Source organism: Dama dama, chromosome 14 (assembly GCF_033118175.1).
Source record: "Dama dama isolate Ldn47 chromosome 14, ASM3311817v1, whole genome shotgun sequence".
Classification (NCBI taxonomy): Eukaryota; Metazoa; Chordata; class Mammalia; order Artiodactyla; family Cervidae; genus Dama; species Dama dama.
In genome coordinates this window covers 48,579,243-48,594,771 of record NC_083694.1, presented here as the reverse complement: position 1 = coordinate 48,594,771, position 15,529 = coordinate 48,579,243, and the positions used below count along the sequence as shown (strand labels likewise).

At 55.7% G+C, this 15,529-nt stretch overlaps 1 protein-coding gene across 3 annotated transcripts in view; it reads right to left on the bottom strand.

Annotated features, from left to right (window-relative positions):
• Positions 1-328: 328 nt before the first annotated feature.
• ZBTB17 (zinc finger and BTB domain containing 17) overlaps positions 329-15,529 on the bottom strand; it is a 30,447-nt gene continuing 15,246 nt past the window's right edge. For 2 of the 3 annotated variants that reach the window (XM_061160672.1, XM_061160671.1), the window contains 14 exons: positions 6,195-6,401; positions 5,154-5,342; positions 4,398-4,538; positions 3,944-4,063; positions 3,179-3,420; positions 2,955-3,097; positions 2,559-2,859; positions 2,304-2,391; positions 2,075-2,191; positions 1,863-1,983; positions 1,510-1,640; positions 990-1,199; positions 785-874; positions 329-708 (listed from right to left, as the gene is read on the bottom strand). In XM_061160672.1, coding sequence (XP_061016655.1) covers positions 425-708; positions 785-874; positions 990-1,199; positions 1,510-1,640; positions 1,863-1,983; positions 2,075-2,191; positions 2,304-2,391; positions 2,559-2,859; positions 2,955-3,097; positions 3,179-3,420; positions 3,944-4,063; positions 4,398-4,538; positions 5,154-5,342; positions 6,195-6,399 — 2,382 coding nt within the window. In that variant the 5' untranslated portion in view covers positions 6,400-6,401 and the 3' untranslated portion in view covers positions 329-424. Of the gene's footprint in view, positions 709-784; positions 875-989; positions 1,200-1,509; positions 1,641-1,862; positions 1,984-2,074; positions 2,192-2,303; positions 2,392-2,558; positions 2,860-2,954; positions 3,098-3,178; positions 3,421-3,943; positions 4,064-4,397; positions 4,539-5,153; positions 5,343-6,194; positions 6,402-15,529 lie in introns of those variants that run through there. The other variant, XM_061160673.1, reaches the window with a different exon arrangement.

Genomic DNA, 15,529 nt, shown 5'->3' with positions numbered 1-15,529 from the left:
TGAGCAGAGGGCAGCAGGGTCACAGCTGTGTTCCACGGCAGAGAGGGAAGGTCCAATCCTCAGGTTGAGCAGGTGAGCGGCCTCCAACGAGGAGACCAGATGAGGTGATGGGGCTCGTGGAGCCGCAGTTTCTCTGGTGTGCTGCCCACACTCAGGTGAAGGAGTCAGCCTCCTTCTAGACAGGTCTCGGGGTTCCCTGCAAAGGGACAGCCTGGCCTTCCCAAGAAGTAGGCTCGGCTGGCTGGTGGCTGGGTGGAGCAGCCCTTCTGTGGCATCAGCTAGAGCTGCCAGCTCCCCGCCCCACCCCCACAGGGAGCTACAGGCAGTATTAGAAAATAATCAAATTTATTCTCTCTAGGGAATCGGGTCACCCTTCTCAGTTCTAGGGTGCCATCCATCCTTAAATAGGAGGAGGGGCGCCTGCTCACTCGGCAGGCGGTGGACATTCAGGGGCGGTGGGGGCTGTCTCTGCCAGAGCAGGCTGCCCATCGGCCCCGTCCCGAGGGCGGAAAACCAGCTCCCCGGCCTGCAGCACCTGCCCGGCCGGCCACGTGCTGCCCGGCCCATACTGCTGGTAGAAGTCCGCATCCGTCTGGAACATGACCAGTGCCTGGGCCGTGTGGATCCGCACGTGCTGGGCCAGGCTGTTGGCGTCCAGGAACTTATCCCCACAGGAATCACAGGCATAGAGAATATGGGTGTTGGGATCTGTGGGAGGTAGGTGTGCGGTCACGACAGGAAGGGCCCACCACCTTCCCCGAAGGCGGCTCTGCTCCCCTCTCACCTTCTTCCTGCACTTGCTTCACAGCTTTGCTGATCTCGGCTTTAAGGACTTCAGTCTCATCCGCAGTCACTGCGGCCCCTACTGGCACCACTGTGGACAGAATCAGCAAGGCCTAAGACCTATCACCTGCTCCTCTGCGGCTGCCCCAGAGGCAGCCCTGCTGTGACCACCCCCTGCTGCCCTGGGAGCTGAGTGATGTCCGCACCTGTGAGCTGCGTGACAGCCGTTGCTGCCAGTGCCTCGGTGGCCAGCGTGACCATGTCATCGACAGTGACCACACTAACCTCACCGCCCTCCTCTGGCTCCAGGATTTTGATGCCGGCCTTGCCCTGGTGCACAGTCTTCACATGGGAGCGAAGGTTGTCCACCCGATTGAAGCCGCGACCACACTTGTCACACAGGTAGGGCTTCTCTCCTGAGGGGGGAGGCAAGGTTCTCTCCTGCCATTGGGGGGAGGGTGCAGGGGGGGAGGACCTCAGTGGCCTCCAGCTTCCCCTGCAGCCCTGTCTTTCCAGCAGGAAATGCTCTGGGGTGGCCACTTGAGGCACAGATGGCCCTTCTAGAAGGTCTGAGAAAGTGGGGCCCTCCTGGGAGTTAGACTGCTTTAGAGGCAGCCTGCAGCAAGTGGCAGCTCCCAAGGCTGGGGTGATGGGCGTCTCCCCCCAACCCCCATGTACCACCCAGCCCGGGGTCAGGGCCTGGGACAGAGGTGGGCACACACTCACCAGTGTGGATAATGATGTGCTTAGACAGGTCCCCCACGTTCACGAAGGCCTTACTACACACGCTACACTTGTGGGGGCGAATATTATCATGGTGGCGGATATGATTGGCCAACTGGCTGGACTGGACGAATCTGCAGGGCCAGAGGGAGGGGCTTGTACTGAACCGCCCAGACTAAGACGGGGCTGAGGTGGAAGAGGACTTGGGGACCTGCCCTGGACAGCCGTGTGACCGGCTCCTGACTGGACCGGACAGAGCAGACTTTTGTGCTCTGTCTGACCCTCTCCGCCCACCCAGTGCTGGGACGCCACCATGCCTGGGTGGGAGGTGGAGGGGGAAGGCGGAAGGACAGCACCTCTTGCCGCAGCGCTCACAGACGTAGGGCTTCTCCCCGGTGTGCTGGCGCACATGGGCGATGAGAGAGCTGGCCTGGGTGAAGGCTTTGCCGCACATAACGCACTGGCATGGCTTCTCACCTGGGGACGCAAGGCAGGAGCCGGGACAAGATATCAGCACCTCCCTTCCTTCCACGTCCCCGTGTCGCCCCCGCGAGGCTCACCCACCCACCCGTGTGAATGCGAACGTGCCGCTGCAGGGCGCCGGGGTCAGCGAACTGCCGCTGGCAGTGGACGCACACGTAGGGTTTCTCCCCGCTGTGGATCCGCAGGTGCCGCTTCAGGTTCCCTGTGGCGAGACCAAGGGAAGGCCTGGCAGGGGGTTGGGGGTGGCGCGGGGGGGCGCCGTGGGGTGGGGGCCGGGGCGAAAGTAGGTGGGGCGGGGGCCAGCCGGGCCCTACCTGAGGTGGTGAACTGCTTTCCACACTCCCGGCACTTGAGGGGCCCGTCGGCGATGTGGATCTTCAGATGGGCCTTCAGATTCCCCACCTGCGCCCAGGCAGGGGGTCAGAGGGCCAGCCCCTCCCTCCCCGGAACCTCTAGGGAGGGGGGCGGGGGACGGGGACCCTGTGGGGGGATCCACCCTTCCTCCAGTCCGGATCTGCCCTCCCGGTTTCTCCCCAGCCTCCCCTATGGCCCCCCCCCCCTGCCCCCACCTGGTTGAACTTCTTGTCGCAGTGCGGGCACTTGTGCTCCTTGTCGGTGTCGTGCGTCTCCAGGTGGCGCATTTTTGACGTGGGGTCGGAGAAGGAACGGCCGCAGTAGTCGCACTGGTAGGGCTTCTCGCCGCTATGCACCAGCTGGTGCCGCTTGAGATTGCCCGATGTGGTGAAGAGCTTGCCACAGTCCTCGCAGCGGTAGCGCGCCTCGCCCGAGTGCCGCTTCTTGTGCAGGTTCAGCAGGCTGATGAGCCGGTAGCTCTTGCCGCACTCCTCGCAGCCATAGGGCTTCAGCGGGCTGGCGGCAGAGCGCGGAGGAGGAGGGTCGCGGGGGGCGCTCGGCGGGGATCCAGGGTGGGTCAGGCGAAGCAAGGGGGCGGCCGCGGGGCCTACCTGTGTGTCTTCTCGTGGGCCTTGCAGGCGGCCGGGTCAGAGAAGGCCTTGCTGCACTCCCGGCACGAGAACGGCTTCTCGCCCGTGTGGATGCGGATGTGCCGCTTGAAGTTCCCCGTGTGCGTGAACTCCTTCCCACAGTCCTGTGGGGGCAGGGGGCGGAGTCAGGGGCGGGGTGGGGCGGGGCGGGGCCCGGGACCGGGTCGCCACCGCCCGTGGCGCACCTCGCACTTGTGGATGACGGAGCCGTAGGCCTTGGACTCCGTGCGGTCGCCGTAGGTGCCCGAGCGCAGGCCTCGCGCCTCAGCGCCGAGCTCCTGGCCCGAGTCCGTGCTGGCCGACTCCTCACTCTCCTCTGGGGCCTCGCCCTTCTCCAGTGGCGGCCCCTCTTCCTTGACCACCGCGGGCGCGGCGCCCTCCTCCTCCTCTCGCTCTTCTCCCTTCCTGGCTGGCTCCACCTCCATTTCTGCCAGGAGAACGGCAGGCACTGAGGCGTCTTGGGGGTTGGGCGGTGGGGGGTGGGTGTCAAGTGAGGCTGGGGGCCGGCTCATCTCTGCGTGGGCGCCTCGCAAGCGCCTGGCAGGGTCTGGAAGTCTAGGGATGACCCGGACAGTGCTACCTGAAGGTTACAGATGGGCCTCAGTCCACCAGGGTCCCCCAAGCTGGCAACCCAGGTGGGAAGGATGCTCTCAGCCAACAAGCACTGGGGGCAGGCGCAGGGGTGGGTGCTAGGGGCAGCAAAGCTCCCCCATGGTGCTCAGCTCAGGGAGAAACAGCAGGGCCAGTACTGCAACAGCCAGACTTCTGTGCTAACAGGAAGCGAGGCCAGGATGTACAACCAAGAAACTGACATCAAAGTTCAGGAATGAGAAAAGATGATGTTGGCCCAAAAGCTGATGTGAAAGAGTGACTCAGAGTGAGATCAGCTGTGGCAGGAAGAGTGGGGGACGCTGACCTAAGTGAGGGCCGACCTGGCCAGTGGAGCGTACCTTGCTCTGAGCTCTCTGACAAGGCAGCCTCAGCCTCAGCAGCAGCCATGCCACTCGTGGGGTCCGGCTTGAGCTCCACAGGCTCCCGGGGAGCATCTGCCTTCTCCGTCTGCTCTGCACCTGCAGTGGGCGTGGGGGCATCCAGGGCTGGATTGGGGCCCTCTGTCCAGTGGCTGGATGGGTCTCCTGGACTAGGCCTCTGGAAGTGGCTGTGGCCCCAGGGGTTTGGGGGGGCGTGGCACATCCCAGCTCAGGCTGTTTGAGCCTCTGCTCTGGCTTTAACAGATGCCCCAGAAAAACCAACAGTTTGTTCTGGGGAGCTTGAGCTCAAGGGATGCACCTGCCTGTGTCCCCTCACCCCCAAGAGCGTCCCGAGGAAGCCACTTGTGGTGCTGGAGCCCACACTGCTGGTGGGTGACGGCCAGCCAGCCGGATCCTCAGCGCGGCAACTCACCGCTGCCTGTGCTCTCAGCCTGGCCGCCGCGCTCCTCCTTGGGCTCCCGGCCTGGGCCCGCGGGCGGACTGCTCCTAGCCGGGTCCAGCTCGCTCAGCGCAGTGGCAGCAGCCTTCTCCTCTTTGGCTCTCTTGTCCCCCACTGGAGATAGAAGAGGACAGACCTGCTATTTCCCATCAAGTGCCCACCACTGGGAGGGGTGAAGTGGCCCAGAACTCGCTAGCTCTTCCAGACCCTCCCTTGGGATACACCTAAGTTTGTCGGTTGGGTCACTCAACAGATTCTTCACAGGTACCAACATCATGTCAAGGCTGCCGGCTAGGCCTGGGATGTAACAGCCATGGGGCTGGCAGACTGGTCAGGGAGACAGACCTTGCACATGAAAGGGTGCTAATCAGAGACCGCTGCTTAATGCAGAGGAGTGTTCTTTTCTCAAAGTGTGTCAGGAGGACTCTGGCCCACACCGGGCCTCGGGGGCTTTCCTGAGGCGCTAGAGGAGCAGGAGGAGGTGGGGGAGAAGAGGCCTGCTGGAGGAGTGGATTCTGGTGCAAAGGCCCTGAGCCAGGCGTGGCTGCCCAGTGCCCTCGGGAAGGGAGGACAGAAGGGCCCCTCTGAAAGGCGTTCTCAGACTTTGCTGTGGCTCCTCCCCACGAGCTCCCCATAATGCAGGGGAGGCCATATGACACTGTCCCAGAGGCAGGGGCAGAGCTCTCTTCAAGAGCCACCTGCTCAGGAACAGCCTGCCAAGAAGCTTACCTTCTGCAGCTGAGGCCTCCATATTCTCCCCAGGGCTGGCAGCCGGCTCAGCCAGTGACTTGAGGGCGTGACAGGCTGTGATGATGTCCTGCATCTGCAGGAAGCTGGCCACGGCCAGCACATCGTCCACATTCTCAGAGCTCAGGCTCAGCTTGGCTGTGTACATAAACTCCAGCACCTGCCCCAGGCCTGCCAAGGACACAGACAGCCGTCACGGACCCATCTCAAGACCTGGTACCAGCACCCTGTCCAGTCGCTCCACTCCATGGCAGAATTGAGGAATTTGTAAAAAGCAGAGTGGCAGTGGCAGGCCACCATTTCCCCCATCTCCTGTGCCAGTGGAGAGGCAGGCTCCAAAAAGCAGCACACCCACAGAAGGCAGAGGGTGTAAACGGCCACTCTGAGCACTCTCCACCCAGCCACTGCGCTTCATCACCGAAGACAGAGTGCGTCATCACTGGCTTTCATCAGGGCTCTGCCATCAACCCTCTATCTGACCTCCAGGCCAGTCACCCGACCTCTCTGGGCCTCAGTTTCCACATCTGTAAAATGGGGAAACAATACCCTGGCCAAACTTCTGGCAGCATGGCACATCATTCTGGGCTAGGAACCTGAATCTAAGACCAGTTAGCTCCTTCTTCAATCCCAAGACCTTCCTGACACTGCTCCTCCAGACCCCAAACCTTGCCACTGCCATGAAGGCACTGGGATAGTGGGTTGAAGACTGACTCAGCAATGGAAAGGGACCAGGGGCTCAGAGCCTTCCTGCTCTCTGCCCCTTCTGATAAGCCTGTCCTGTGTTCACTCGGCCTGAAGCTTATCAAGAGGCCTTCCTGTCACTCTCCCCTTACCACCCCACTCCCAGTCAAAAGAGGCCCCTCAATCATGGTAAGAACTTGGTACTCAGGCACTTGTGGCCAAGTCCTGTATGGGAAGTCTGGCACCAGCCCCCCGTCCCCCACAGCTGGAAGATGCTGCTCAAGGAGGGCCGTGTGTAGCACGGGGTCCACCACAAGCTCGGCCCTGGACCCAGCGGGGTACCTGCCGCGTTACTGATGTCCAGGTGCACCACATCCTTCTGGTCCACGAAGAGCATCTTGAAGTATTCGCTGCAGGCCGCCAGCACTGCTTTATGAGCCTTAAAGTCAACACCGTCCACCACAAAAGTGCAGTCGCACAAAAGTCCCAGTTGCCGCTGCTGGTTCAGCTGCTCCAAGACGTGTTGGCTGTGCTGGGGAAAATCCATGGCTGGGGAAAGCCACAGGCCTCCGCGTTACCACAAGGAAGGACGCCAACCGGCCCCGCCAGCTATCCCGACACCCCCAGACAAGAAGCAGGGGGACACGGAGGATGGACCCAAGTCCACAAAGGCTGTGTGCCTCTGTGGGCCCAGGCCGACCCGGGCTGGCTGCAGGAAAGGTCCAAAACCCAGAAAGCATGACGGGGCCGACACAAAACAGCCACTTTCATGTTTCAGCAGGTAAATGATACTAAAACGTCAAAAACCAAGTAAACACAAAACACTGATTACTGTCAGCACTTTAAAAAAAACGGTTGCTTAACATTTTTTTACAAACAAAATGCATAACAGAATCTTAGAATAAATGACAGATCTTTCAACTGGATGTACTGGGCTCCACGAAAACCTCTCTGTTTTGTTCTCACTTTACTCCGTATGCTGTGCACACGGGGAACATGCATGTGGGAGGGCAGACGTTCCAATGGCCAGCATTTCAGCACTGGCTCCTCTCCCGCAGCACCCACAGGGCTCTCTGCGAGTCCCCTTGTCCATGGCAAACCTGGCCCTTGGAGGTGAGGAGCCATGTTTCCTGCTCTTCCCCACTTCATGGGCTCAGCGAATTACATAAAGTTGGCGAGTTCTCCACCTCTGGAAACCTCTCTAGGTTGTCCCTCGAGAAAGAATGAACTCTGATCCTAAACCAAGAGCTGCCGGCCTGGCTGAAGTTTCTCTGTCAAAGGCCTTGCTTAGTTACTGCCTGGAAATTTCACACAACTATCTCAAGTAAAAATGCTCACAATAACTGCATAGCCTGGGACAAATCACCCTGAACTGCACAAGCCATGACTGAATAAGAATCTAAAATGGCCCTCCCCTCCTGCTCAATACCACACCGGGGTCCCTCTCAAGATCGGCATTTTCTAAGGAAAAGCAGCAGGCAGGCTCTCCTTTCAAGAAAGAACCAATTTCCAAGTAAATGTCCACGCCCACTCCCTCAACCACATCACAAAGACCCAACCAGGCTGGGCTGTCACACCCTGGCCCTGCATCTGATAAGAGGCAGTGGTTTCTCTTCCAGCTCTTCTGGAACCTCTGGTCTGAGACCTGGGTCTGCTCAGAGCTGCCCTAGGTGGTTCCTGGGCAGGTGAGGGTGACCCTGGGGTGGGGTGGCGGGGTGAGGGGGTGACTCTCAGCCTCCAGGTTTCAGCAGCCACACTCTGGCTCCGGTTTTCCCCGTTACATCAGCCTCTCGGGGCTGAGTCACCACGCTGCAGCTTTGCAGTCACAGTGACCATGTATGGCTGTCTGGCTGTGATGAGACATGATGAAAGCCACGCCCCCACGCACGTGGCTCAGCCGGCACAGATCCGTCAGCTTTGAAGGATGCACAGCCCACCCACTCCACAGTGTCTGGAAACTTATCAAAAGTGGAGGGGTGCATTTGCTGAACCGGGCCAAGTCACTGGGTAGGTGGGCAGGGCTCCATCAAGTAAGGGGGGCCAGAAAGTGAAAACAGGCCATGTGCCACGGGTGCCAGCCCCTGAGTCATGAGCTCAGAACTGCTGCTGCCGGAAACTTGAAAACCCCCATCCCTCCTGGAGTGTCCCCAGGGCTGTCCCTTGGTCCCAGCTCCACACACAGCCCCCCAGCCAGAGGCACAGCTTCTGGGACCACTCAGATCAGAAGTGGCTGTGGCCCGAGGTTCTTATGGATGAGCAGGGGAGAGCTGGAAGCCAGCTCTGGAGCCAAGAGTTCAGACTCGAGGTGGCTGAACAACTTGCTGGGCAACAAACCAGCCGGCACACCACAGGGCCCCAGGAGCAAAGGCTGCTACTGACCGGGATACCCCATAAAGGCCTTCAATCCCTGGGAAAAGTTCCCATTCATTCCATTAATGACCTAAAGGGAGAAGTTTAGCTGCTCTGTTCCTGAGCAGGTCAAAGCTAAAACAGAGAAGTTTGGAGACATGGAAAAGAACCAGTGTCCAGCCTGTGGGCTAAACACAGAGGCCGGGCACTTAGGCCAGGGACCTGAAGCGGGTACATACCAGGCAGGTGTAAATGGAACCACCTAGAGCCAGACATCCTGGAATGGGAAGTCAGGTGGGCCTTAGAAAGCATCACTACGAACAAAGCTAGTGGGGATGATGAAATTCTAGCTGAGCTATTTCAAATCCTGAAAGATGATGCTGTGAAAGTGCTGCACTCAATATGCCAGCAAATTTGGAAAACTCAGCAGTGGCCATGGGACTGGAAAAGGTCAGTTTTCATTCCAATCCCAAAGAAAGGCAATGCCAAAGAATGCTCAAACTACCGCACAACTGCACTCATCTCACACGCTAGTAAAGTAATGCTCAAAAGCCAGCTCAAAAGTAATTCTCCAAGCCAGGCTTCAGCAATACATGAACCATGAACTTCCAGATGTTCAAGCTGATTTTAGAAAAGGCAGAGGAACCAGAGATCAAATTACCAACATCCAATGGATCATAGAAAAAGCAAAAGAGTTCCAGAAAAACATCTATTTCTGCTTTATTGACTATGCCAAAGCCTTTGACTGTGTGGATCACAATAAACTGTGGAAAATTCTGAAAGAGATGGGAATACCAGACCATCTGACCTGTCTCTTGAGAAACCTGTATGCAGGTCAAGAAGCAACAGTTAGAACTGGACATGGAACAACAGACTGGTTCCAAGTAGGAAAAGGAGTACGTCAAGGCTGTATATTGTCATCCTGCTCATTTAACTTCTATGCAGAGTACATCATGAGAAACACTGGGCTGGAAGAAGCACAAGCTGGAATCAAGATTGCCGGGAGAAATATCAATAACCTCAGATATGCAGATGACACCACTCTTATGGCAGAAAGTGAAGAGGAACTAAAAAGCCTCTTGATCAAAGTGAAGGAGGAGAGTGACAAAGTTGGCTTAAAGCTCAACGTTCAGAAAACTAAGATCATGGCATCTGGTCCCGTCACTTCATGGGAAATAAATGGGGAAACAGTGTCAGATTTTATTTCTTTGGGCTCCAAAATCACTGCAGATGGTGATTGCAGCCATGAAATTAAAAGACGCTTACTCCTTGGAAGGAAAGTTATGACCAATCTGGATAGCATATTTAAAAGCAGAGACATTACTTTGCCAACAAAGGTCTGTCTAGTCAAGGCTATGGTCAAGTCATGTATGGATGTGACAGATGGATGGTGAAGAAAGCTGAGCGCCGAAGAATTGATGCTTTTGAACTGTGGTGTTGAAGAAGACTCTTGAGAGTCCCTTGGACTACCAGAAGATCCAACCAGTCCATCCTAAAGGAGATCAGTCCTGGGTGTTCGTTGGAAGGACTGATGTTGAAGCTGAAACTCCAATACTTTGGCCACCTCATGCGAAGAGTTGACTCACTGCAAAAGACCCTAATGCTGGGAAGGATTGGGGGCAGGAGGAGAAGGAGACGATAGAGGATGAGATGGTTGGATGGCATCACCGACTTGACGGACATGGGTTTGGGTAGACTCTGGGAGTTGATGATGGACAGGAAGGCCTGGGGTGCTGCGATTCATGGGGTCACAAAGAGTTGGACACAACTGAGCAACTGAACTGAACTATAAATGGAACCAAAGGTGGGTGGCAAGGACAGGCCTGGGCCAAACCAACCTCTGAGTTGTCTTCTCCCTGCTGTGGAAAAAGCCACACGAGCAGACAAATGTGCACGTGTGGGTGTGGGCAGCCCCTGAGTCCAATCACCAGCTCACCCTCTTTGTCCTCAGGAGCCTCAGGTGAGACACCTCCCAAATGCAGAGTGAAGGACCACAAGGGCCTCCTCAATGAGCTGCAGAATCATACCCTCAGAACTTTCCAATCAGACCCAAACCAGTCCCTCCTGGTGGGAGGCCTGGCTCTCTCACCTTCACTAGGAGCCGGGAGGAAGCACCTCCCAGGCTCAGAAACAGAGCACTGGCTCCCCACCCCCGCACAAGAGGCACCGAGTTGTTCTCATGCCCCTGGACTGGAGCCAGCTGAAAGCAGAACCCTCTAGCCGAAAGAGATCTGACTGGTTAGGAAGATAAAAGTGAGAAAAGACTCCTGGCCAACAGCGTGGAGGGACCAGCTGGCTCAAAGGTCAGGTGATTATTAGCCTTCTGTGGGACAAGGCTGCAACAAGCCCTCACACTGTTACATTCCCTGAGGCTTCTAGCGGAAGGCTCGAAGCCCAGGACTCCTGGAGGGGGATGGGGGATGGTGGGGGGTGGGGGTGTACAGGGGCGGGGCGCTTATGTCCAGAAGCCTTGAGGAAGGCTGATAAAGGTCCCCAGGAGAGGGTGCTCAGTGACCCAGTAGCTCCAGCCCGCACCCCCCCACACACACAGGAGCAGCTGTGTGCCCTGAGTCATGTTTTCCACCCAAAGCTAACCACAGCTTTCCGATGAGACATGCCCGCTCAGAAGTGGGCTCCTCCCCAGATGTGGGTGTCAGAACACCGAAGCCTTCTGGAATCCCTCTGAAGCCTCCAGAGCTGTTCAAACAAGAGCAACAGTCCTAAAAGCTAATCTGTTCTGACAAAGAAAGAAAAGGACAGGAGAGGATAAAAGAGAAGGAGGGAGCAGGGAAAGACGGGGAAGCAGGGAGAGGAACTAGAAGGAAGGAAGGAAAAAGGAGGAAAAAGGCCATCCCCACAGACAGACAGCAGTGCTCACACATATGCTCACAAGCCCCATCTTGTGATTGGTCCCTGGGGGGCTTGCCAAGTGCTAAACGGTGTCACTTGTCAGCAGGTTTCATAACTCAAACCCCCAGGGGCAGTGGCGCGCGGAGCCCCGGGGCAGTCTTCCAAGGCACACCCACTCACCTCCGGAGCCTGCTGCCTAAGAAAGCTCCCACAGCCTCTTTCTCCCCCAGGCGGTGCCCAGAGCCAGTGAGGGGCCTCCCCTCAGAGGGGCTGAGCTACAACTAGGCAGCGCCCCACCTCCAGACTTAGGTGAACTGAGCATGCAATGCTCCAACCGTCTCCTCTTTCACTCTACAGTAGTGGGCCCCAACCGTTTTGGCACCACGGGCTGGTTTTCCCGGGGGTGGGGAGGAATGCAAGTGACTGAGGTGACTGTAAATACATATGGAGCTTTGCTCACTACCGGTCACTCTCCTGCTGTGTGGCCCAGTTCCTAACAGGCCACAGACAGATGATGGTCTGTGGCCCAAGGGATGGGGACTCCTGCTCTACAGTGAAAGGAACCTACCAGGATCTGAGCAAGCTTAGAGGGGACGAGAAAGAGAGGTGAGTGCATGGGGCACTCAGAGAGACCTGGGGGCTCCAGGGGCGGGCAGTGTGGTGGGAGCCAGGAGTCCCGAGTCCATGTGAGGAGGGGGCACTATCTGAGGAGACTTTAAACACAAAGTAAGATCAGCAGCCATCCAACCTCTCATTGCCTATGACTGGGATCGAGTGTGGCTCCGCCAGCCCACCTGTACTATGTGGTGCCCTCTGCCAAGCGTAAGCATGCCTTCCTCATTTCACCTCGCTTCAAGGGCGCTACATGTGGGCCTCAGTCAAAGCTGCTTCTAAGAAAGAGGAAATTCACATAGAACAACACTGCAGAGCCCACCAAGCCCAAAGCCCTCATGTTTCTGACCAACTCCTGCCTGTGAACAGGTAGCTTCCGTGATACTGCCATCTGCCTGGTCAATGTCTCTGACTGCTGGGGCAGACCGCGTTGTCAGAGCTGGGATGCTCCCCAGAGGACGAGCAGTCTGGCTGGACACGAGCCCTGGCCGGCCTCACAAGAAATTCATTTGGGAATGAAAACATGAGGGATCTGGGGAAGCCCCACAGCGTGGTTCCAAACAGGCGACATGGACACAGGCGCAGTGGGTGCAGTCTCCACAGACAGCGGCCAGCAATCCCTCCCTCCAGCCACACCTGCCCCAAGACTCCAGCTGAATCTGGGCAGCTCTGTGTGACTCTGACCAGCAGCAACACTGTGCCAGTCCCAGGCCTGGCCCTTAGGAGGTCTGGAAGATTCTGCTCTGCTTGCTTGGAGCCCAGGCGCCCTGCTGTACGGATGCCCAGGTACTCTTGCTGGGGACAGAGAACACGCAGAGGGCTCTGGAGGAGACACCGCTGTGCACAGGGCCCTGGTGAAGAGCTGAGATGCCTCTGCTGACAGCGCCAGGGGGCCAGCCCAGCCACTGGCTGAATGCTGGCACAGGAATAACCCCCAACACCTCGCGGAACAAAAACAAATGCCCAGTCAACCCATGAAATGGGGAGGGAAAAAACTGCTGATGGTTCAAGCCACTAAGCATTGAGATTGTTGACATCTAGAGATAACTGATACAGATGGTAAAACTATAAAGAAAAGGGAATGATTCATGACAAATTTCAGGGTAACAGTTCTCTCTGGATGGGATGAGGCACAATCAGGGGTGTTCTAAGATATTGGAAGCTCTCTGTTTCTTTATCTGGATTTATCTAAATTATATAAACATGTGCATTTCATATACTTTTATAACTATATCTGTAATAAGAAAGAAGTGAGGTACAGGTGCCATACTCAGTCCCATGCAGAGACGGGGTCGTTTCCAACTGTACCCCCGGCTACCCTGGACCGGACTACCCTGAGGAGGGGAAAGGGCCTTGAAGGCGTCATGACAGGAGTGCAGGCGGTGCAGGGGGTCGGTGGCACCAGAGAAAACACAATCTATCTTGTTTGCCTTTCAGATCCAAAACATGTGCAAAAAGACTGCTGACAAGAGGAAGGTTTCTCACTGGGTCAGGAAATCCATGCTACTCAGTTCAATGAAACCTGAATCCCAGACCCCCCATTATCAACAAAACAGCATCTCTGGAGTGTCCTCAACATGCCAAGCAGCATGGCACCAGGTGTGGCACAGTCCAATCACCTCAAAATTAAGAGCATGGCTACCCTGGGCACCAAGTTCCACCCTGCTGCCTCCAAGGGTAAGGACCTAAGAGGCAGTTCAGCACCATGCAGGCAGCAGAACCTCTGGGGTCAAGCCAAGCAGGGCCAAATCCAGGGCCTGCCACCCACCACACCAGCAGGTGACCTTCTTTTCTTGCATACTGGGACCAATGGAACTACATCCCATGTTTGTTACAGGATCCAGTTAGGAAATGCAAGCAAAGGGCCTGCCCAGTGCCTGGCACGTGGTAGCACTCAGCAAATGACTGCTACCAGGAAGCAGAGATGCAAACTACATATATTTTTAGGCCAAAGACCACATCAGATGATTTCCACATTATCTCTTCATGCTGGGCACCTCAAGTGTACTTGGTGACTTGAACCTTGTTTAAACGTTGTAATCATAACTCATTATTCCTTCTAAATGTAATCTTGAAAAATCCCAGAGCCCAACTAACATTAAGAGACGAGAGGGCACTGGATAAGAACAAGTAAGAGCAATTTTCTCTGTCAGGGAAGCACTTTATATCGAACAACTGACTGGTAAACCCCAAGTGTACTTCCGGCTGATGTGCCTGCCCAAACCTCTGAGCGGGTCCACAGAGCACTGCTCTATCTCAGAGTCGAATGGGTACCTGTCAAACATGAAATATTACCCAGGTTATCAGCACTAAACTGCAGGCAGGATTTCCAAACTACAGCACAGAGGGAAGCCATTAAGCCAGGAAACAACTGGCCAATCACCAGATGCTGATCTGAATGAACTGTGGTCCCTGGCTCCTAGAACGTGTTGTGCCAGCTATAGGCCTGGACACGACACAGCCATCCAGAGGCCTTGGAGGCATCTGAGAACAGTGACAAGGATCAGCATTCCTGATTTTCTAGAAATTCTGGTGGTTCCTGGACACAACTTGGCATACACAAACTTGGGCCAAGGAAACGGAAGTTCACAGCAGGCCAGCCCTGCAAACGTGAAACCTCCCTGCCCAACCCCACCAACCTACCTGGTGTGACAACCTGTCCCTTTTCCGTGCAATGTGACAGAAGCAAATATCAACAACATGCAACACGACAGAGAAGCAAATCATCAACAAAACCAGCCCTATGGAACTTTCCTCCTTGCCCAGCAAATACAGCTCTTCTATTAAGTTTGTTTTTCTCAAACTTTTAGAATCAATTTCCACTTTGTATAAACCCACAAACCTGACTCAGCCCTTCCCAACGCCCCCAAATGCTTCATATTCTACTGAATAGTGGCCCCCACCCTGAAAATCACTGCTTCCTTCTCTATAACGCTCCCTGCCAAGGTTTAGTATTGTTTTCTCTGCTGAATTTGTGTTAATAAAAAAACACTGGGGGGGAAACCTGATTTTTTTAATCTAAAAATAATGTCTAAATATAAAATTAAATTGTGATACAGATGTTGCTTTTCAAACTATAGAACTTCCAGGACCTCTAAGATTTAACCATGCTTCTGAAGAGGGAGTGGACACCCTTCTCCCTGACCCCACGGCTCTAGGAATGTGTCTGGGCGGGAAGAGCTGGCTGACCCTGCAGAAAGTAGTCCCGTATCCCAGCACCTATGCCAGTTTAGAACCCACTCTACCAGTATGTGCAGATCAAGGGCCTTGCTACCAAAAAGAGAACATGGGGGACATGCATGGGGTCTGATCATTCTCTGCCCAGTACTCCCTGAGGGTGGTGGCACATGGACACAGCCTGAAATTACACCAGTACATGCCTTCTCCTACCAAGTTTAATAAATTCACTGCTGGGCTTCCCTGGTGGCTCAGTGGTAAAGAAACCGCCTGCCAATGCAGGAGACATGGATTTGATCCCTGATCCAGGAAGATCCCACATACTGTGGGACAACTAAGCCCGGGAGCCACAACTACTGAGCCTGTGCTCCAGAGCCCGGGAGCGGCAACTACTGAAGCCCACACCCCCTAGAGCCTGTGCTCTGCAACAAGAGAAGCCACTGCAATGAGAAGCAGCACACTGCTCCTAGAGGGTAGCCCCCGCTCACCACAACTAGAGAAAAAGCCCACGCAGCAGTGAAGACCCAACACAGCTAAAAATAAACAAATACAATTTTTTAATTAAAAATAAATAAGTAATATATTCATTGCTGGGTGGGCCGACTTCTTGTTTCTTCCTTACAGCTGTTTATAGCACCTAGGACCTTGCTCTCAAATCAAGCTGGGGAATAGGCCTGGTACAGAACAGA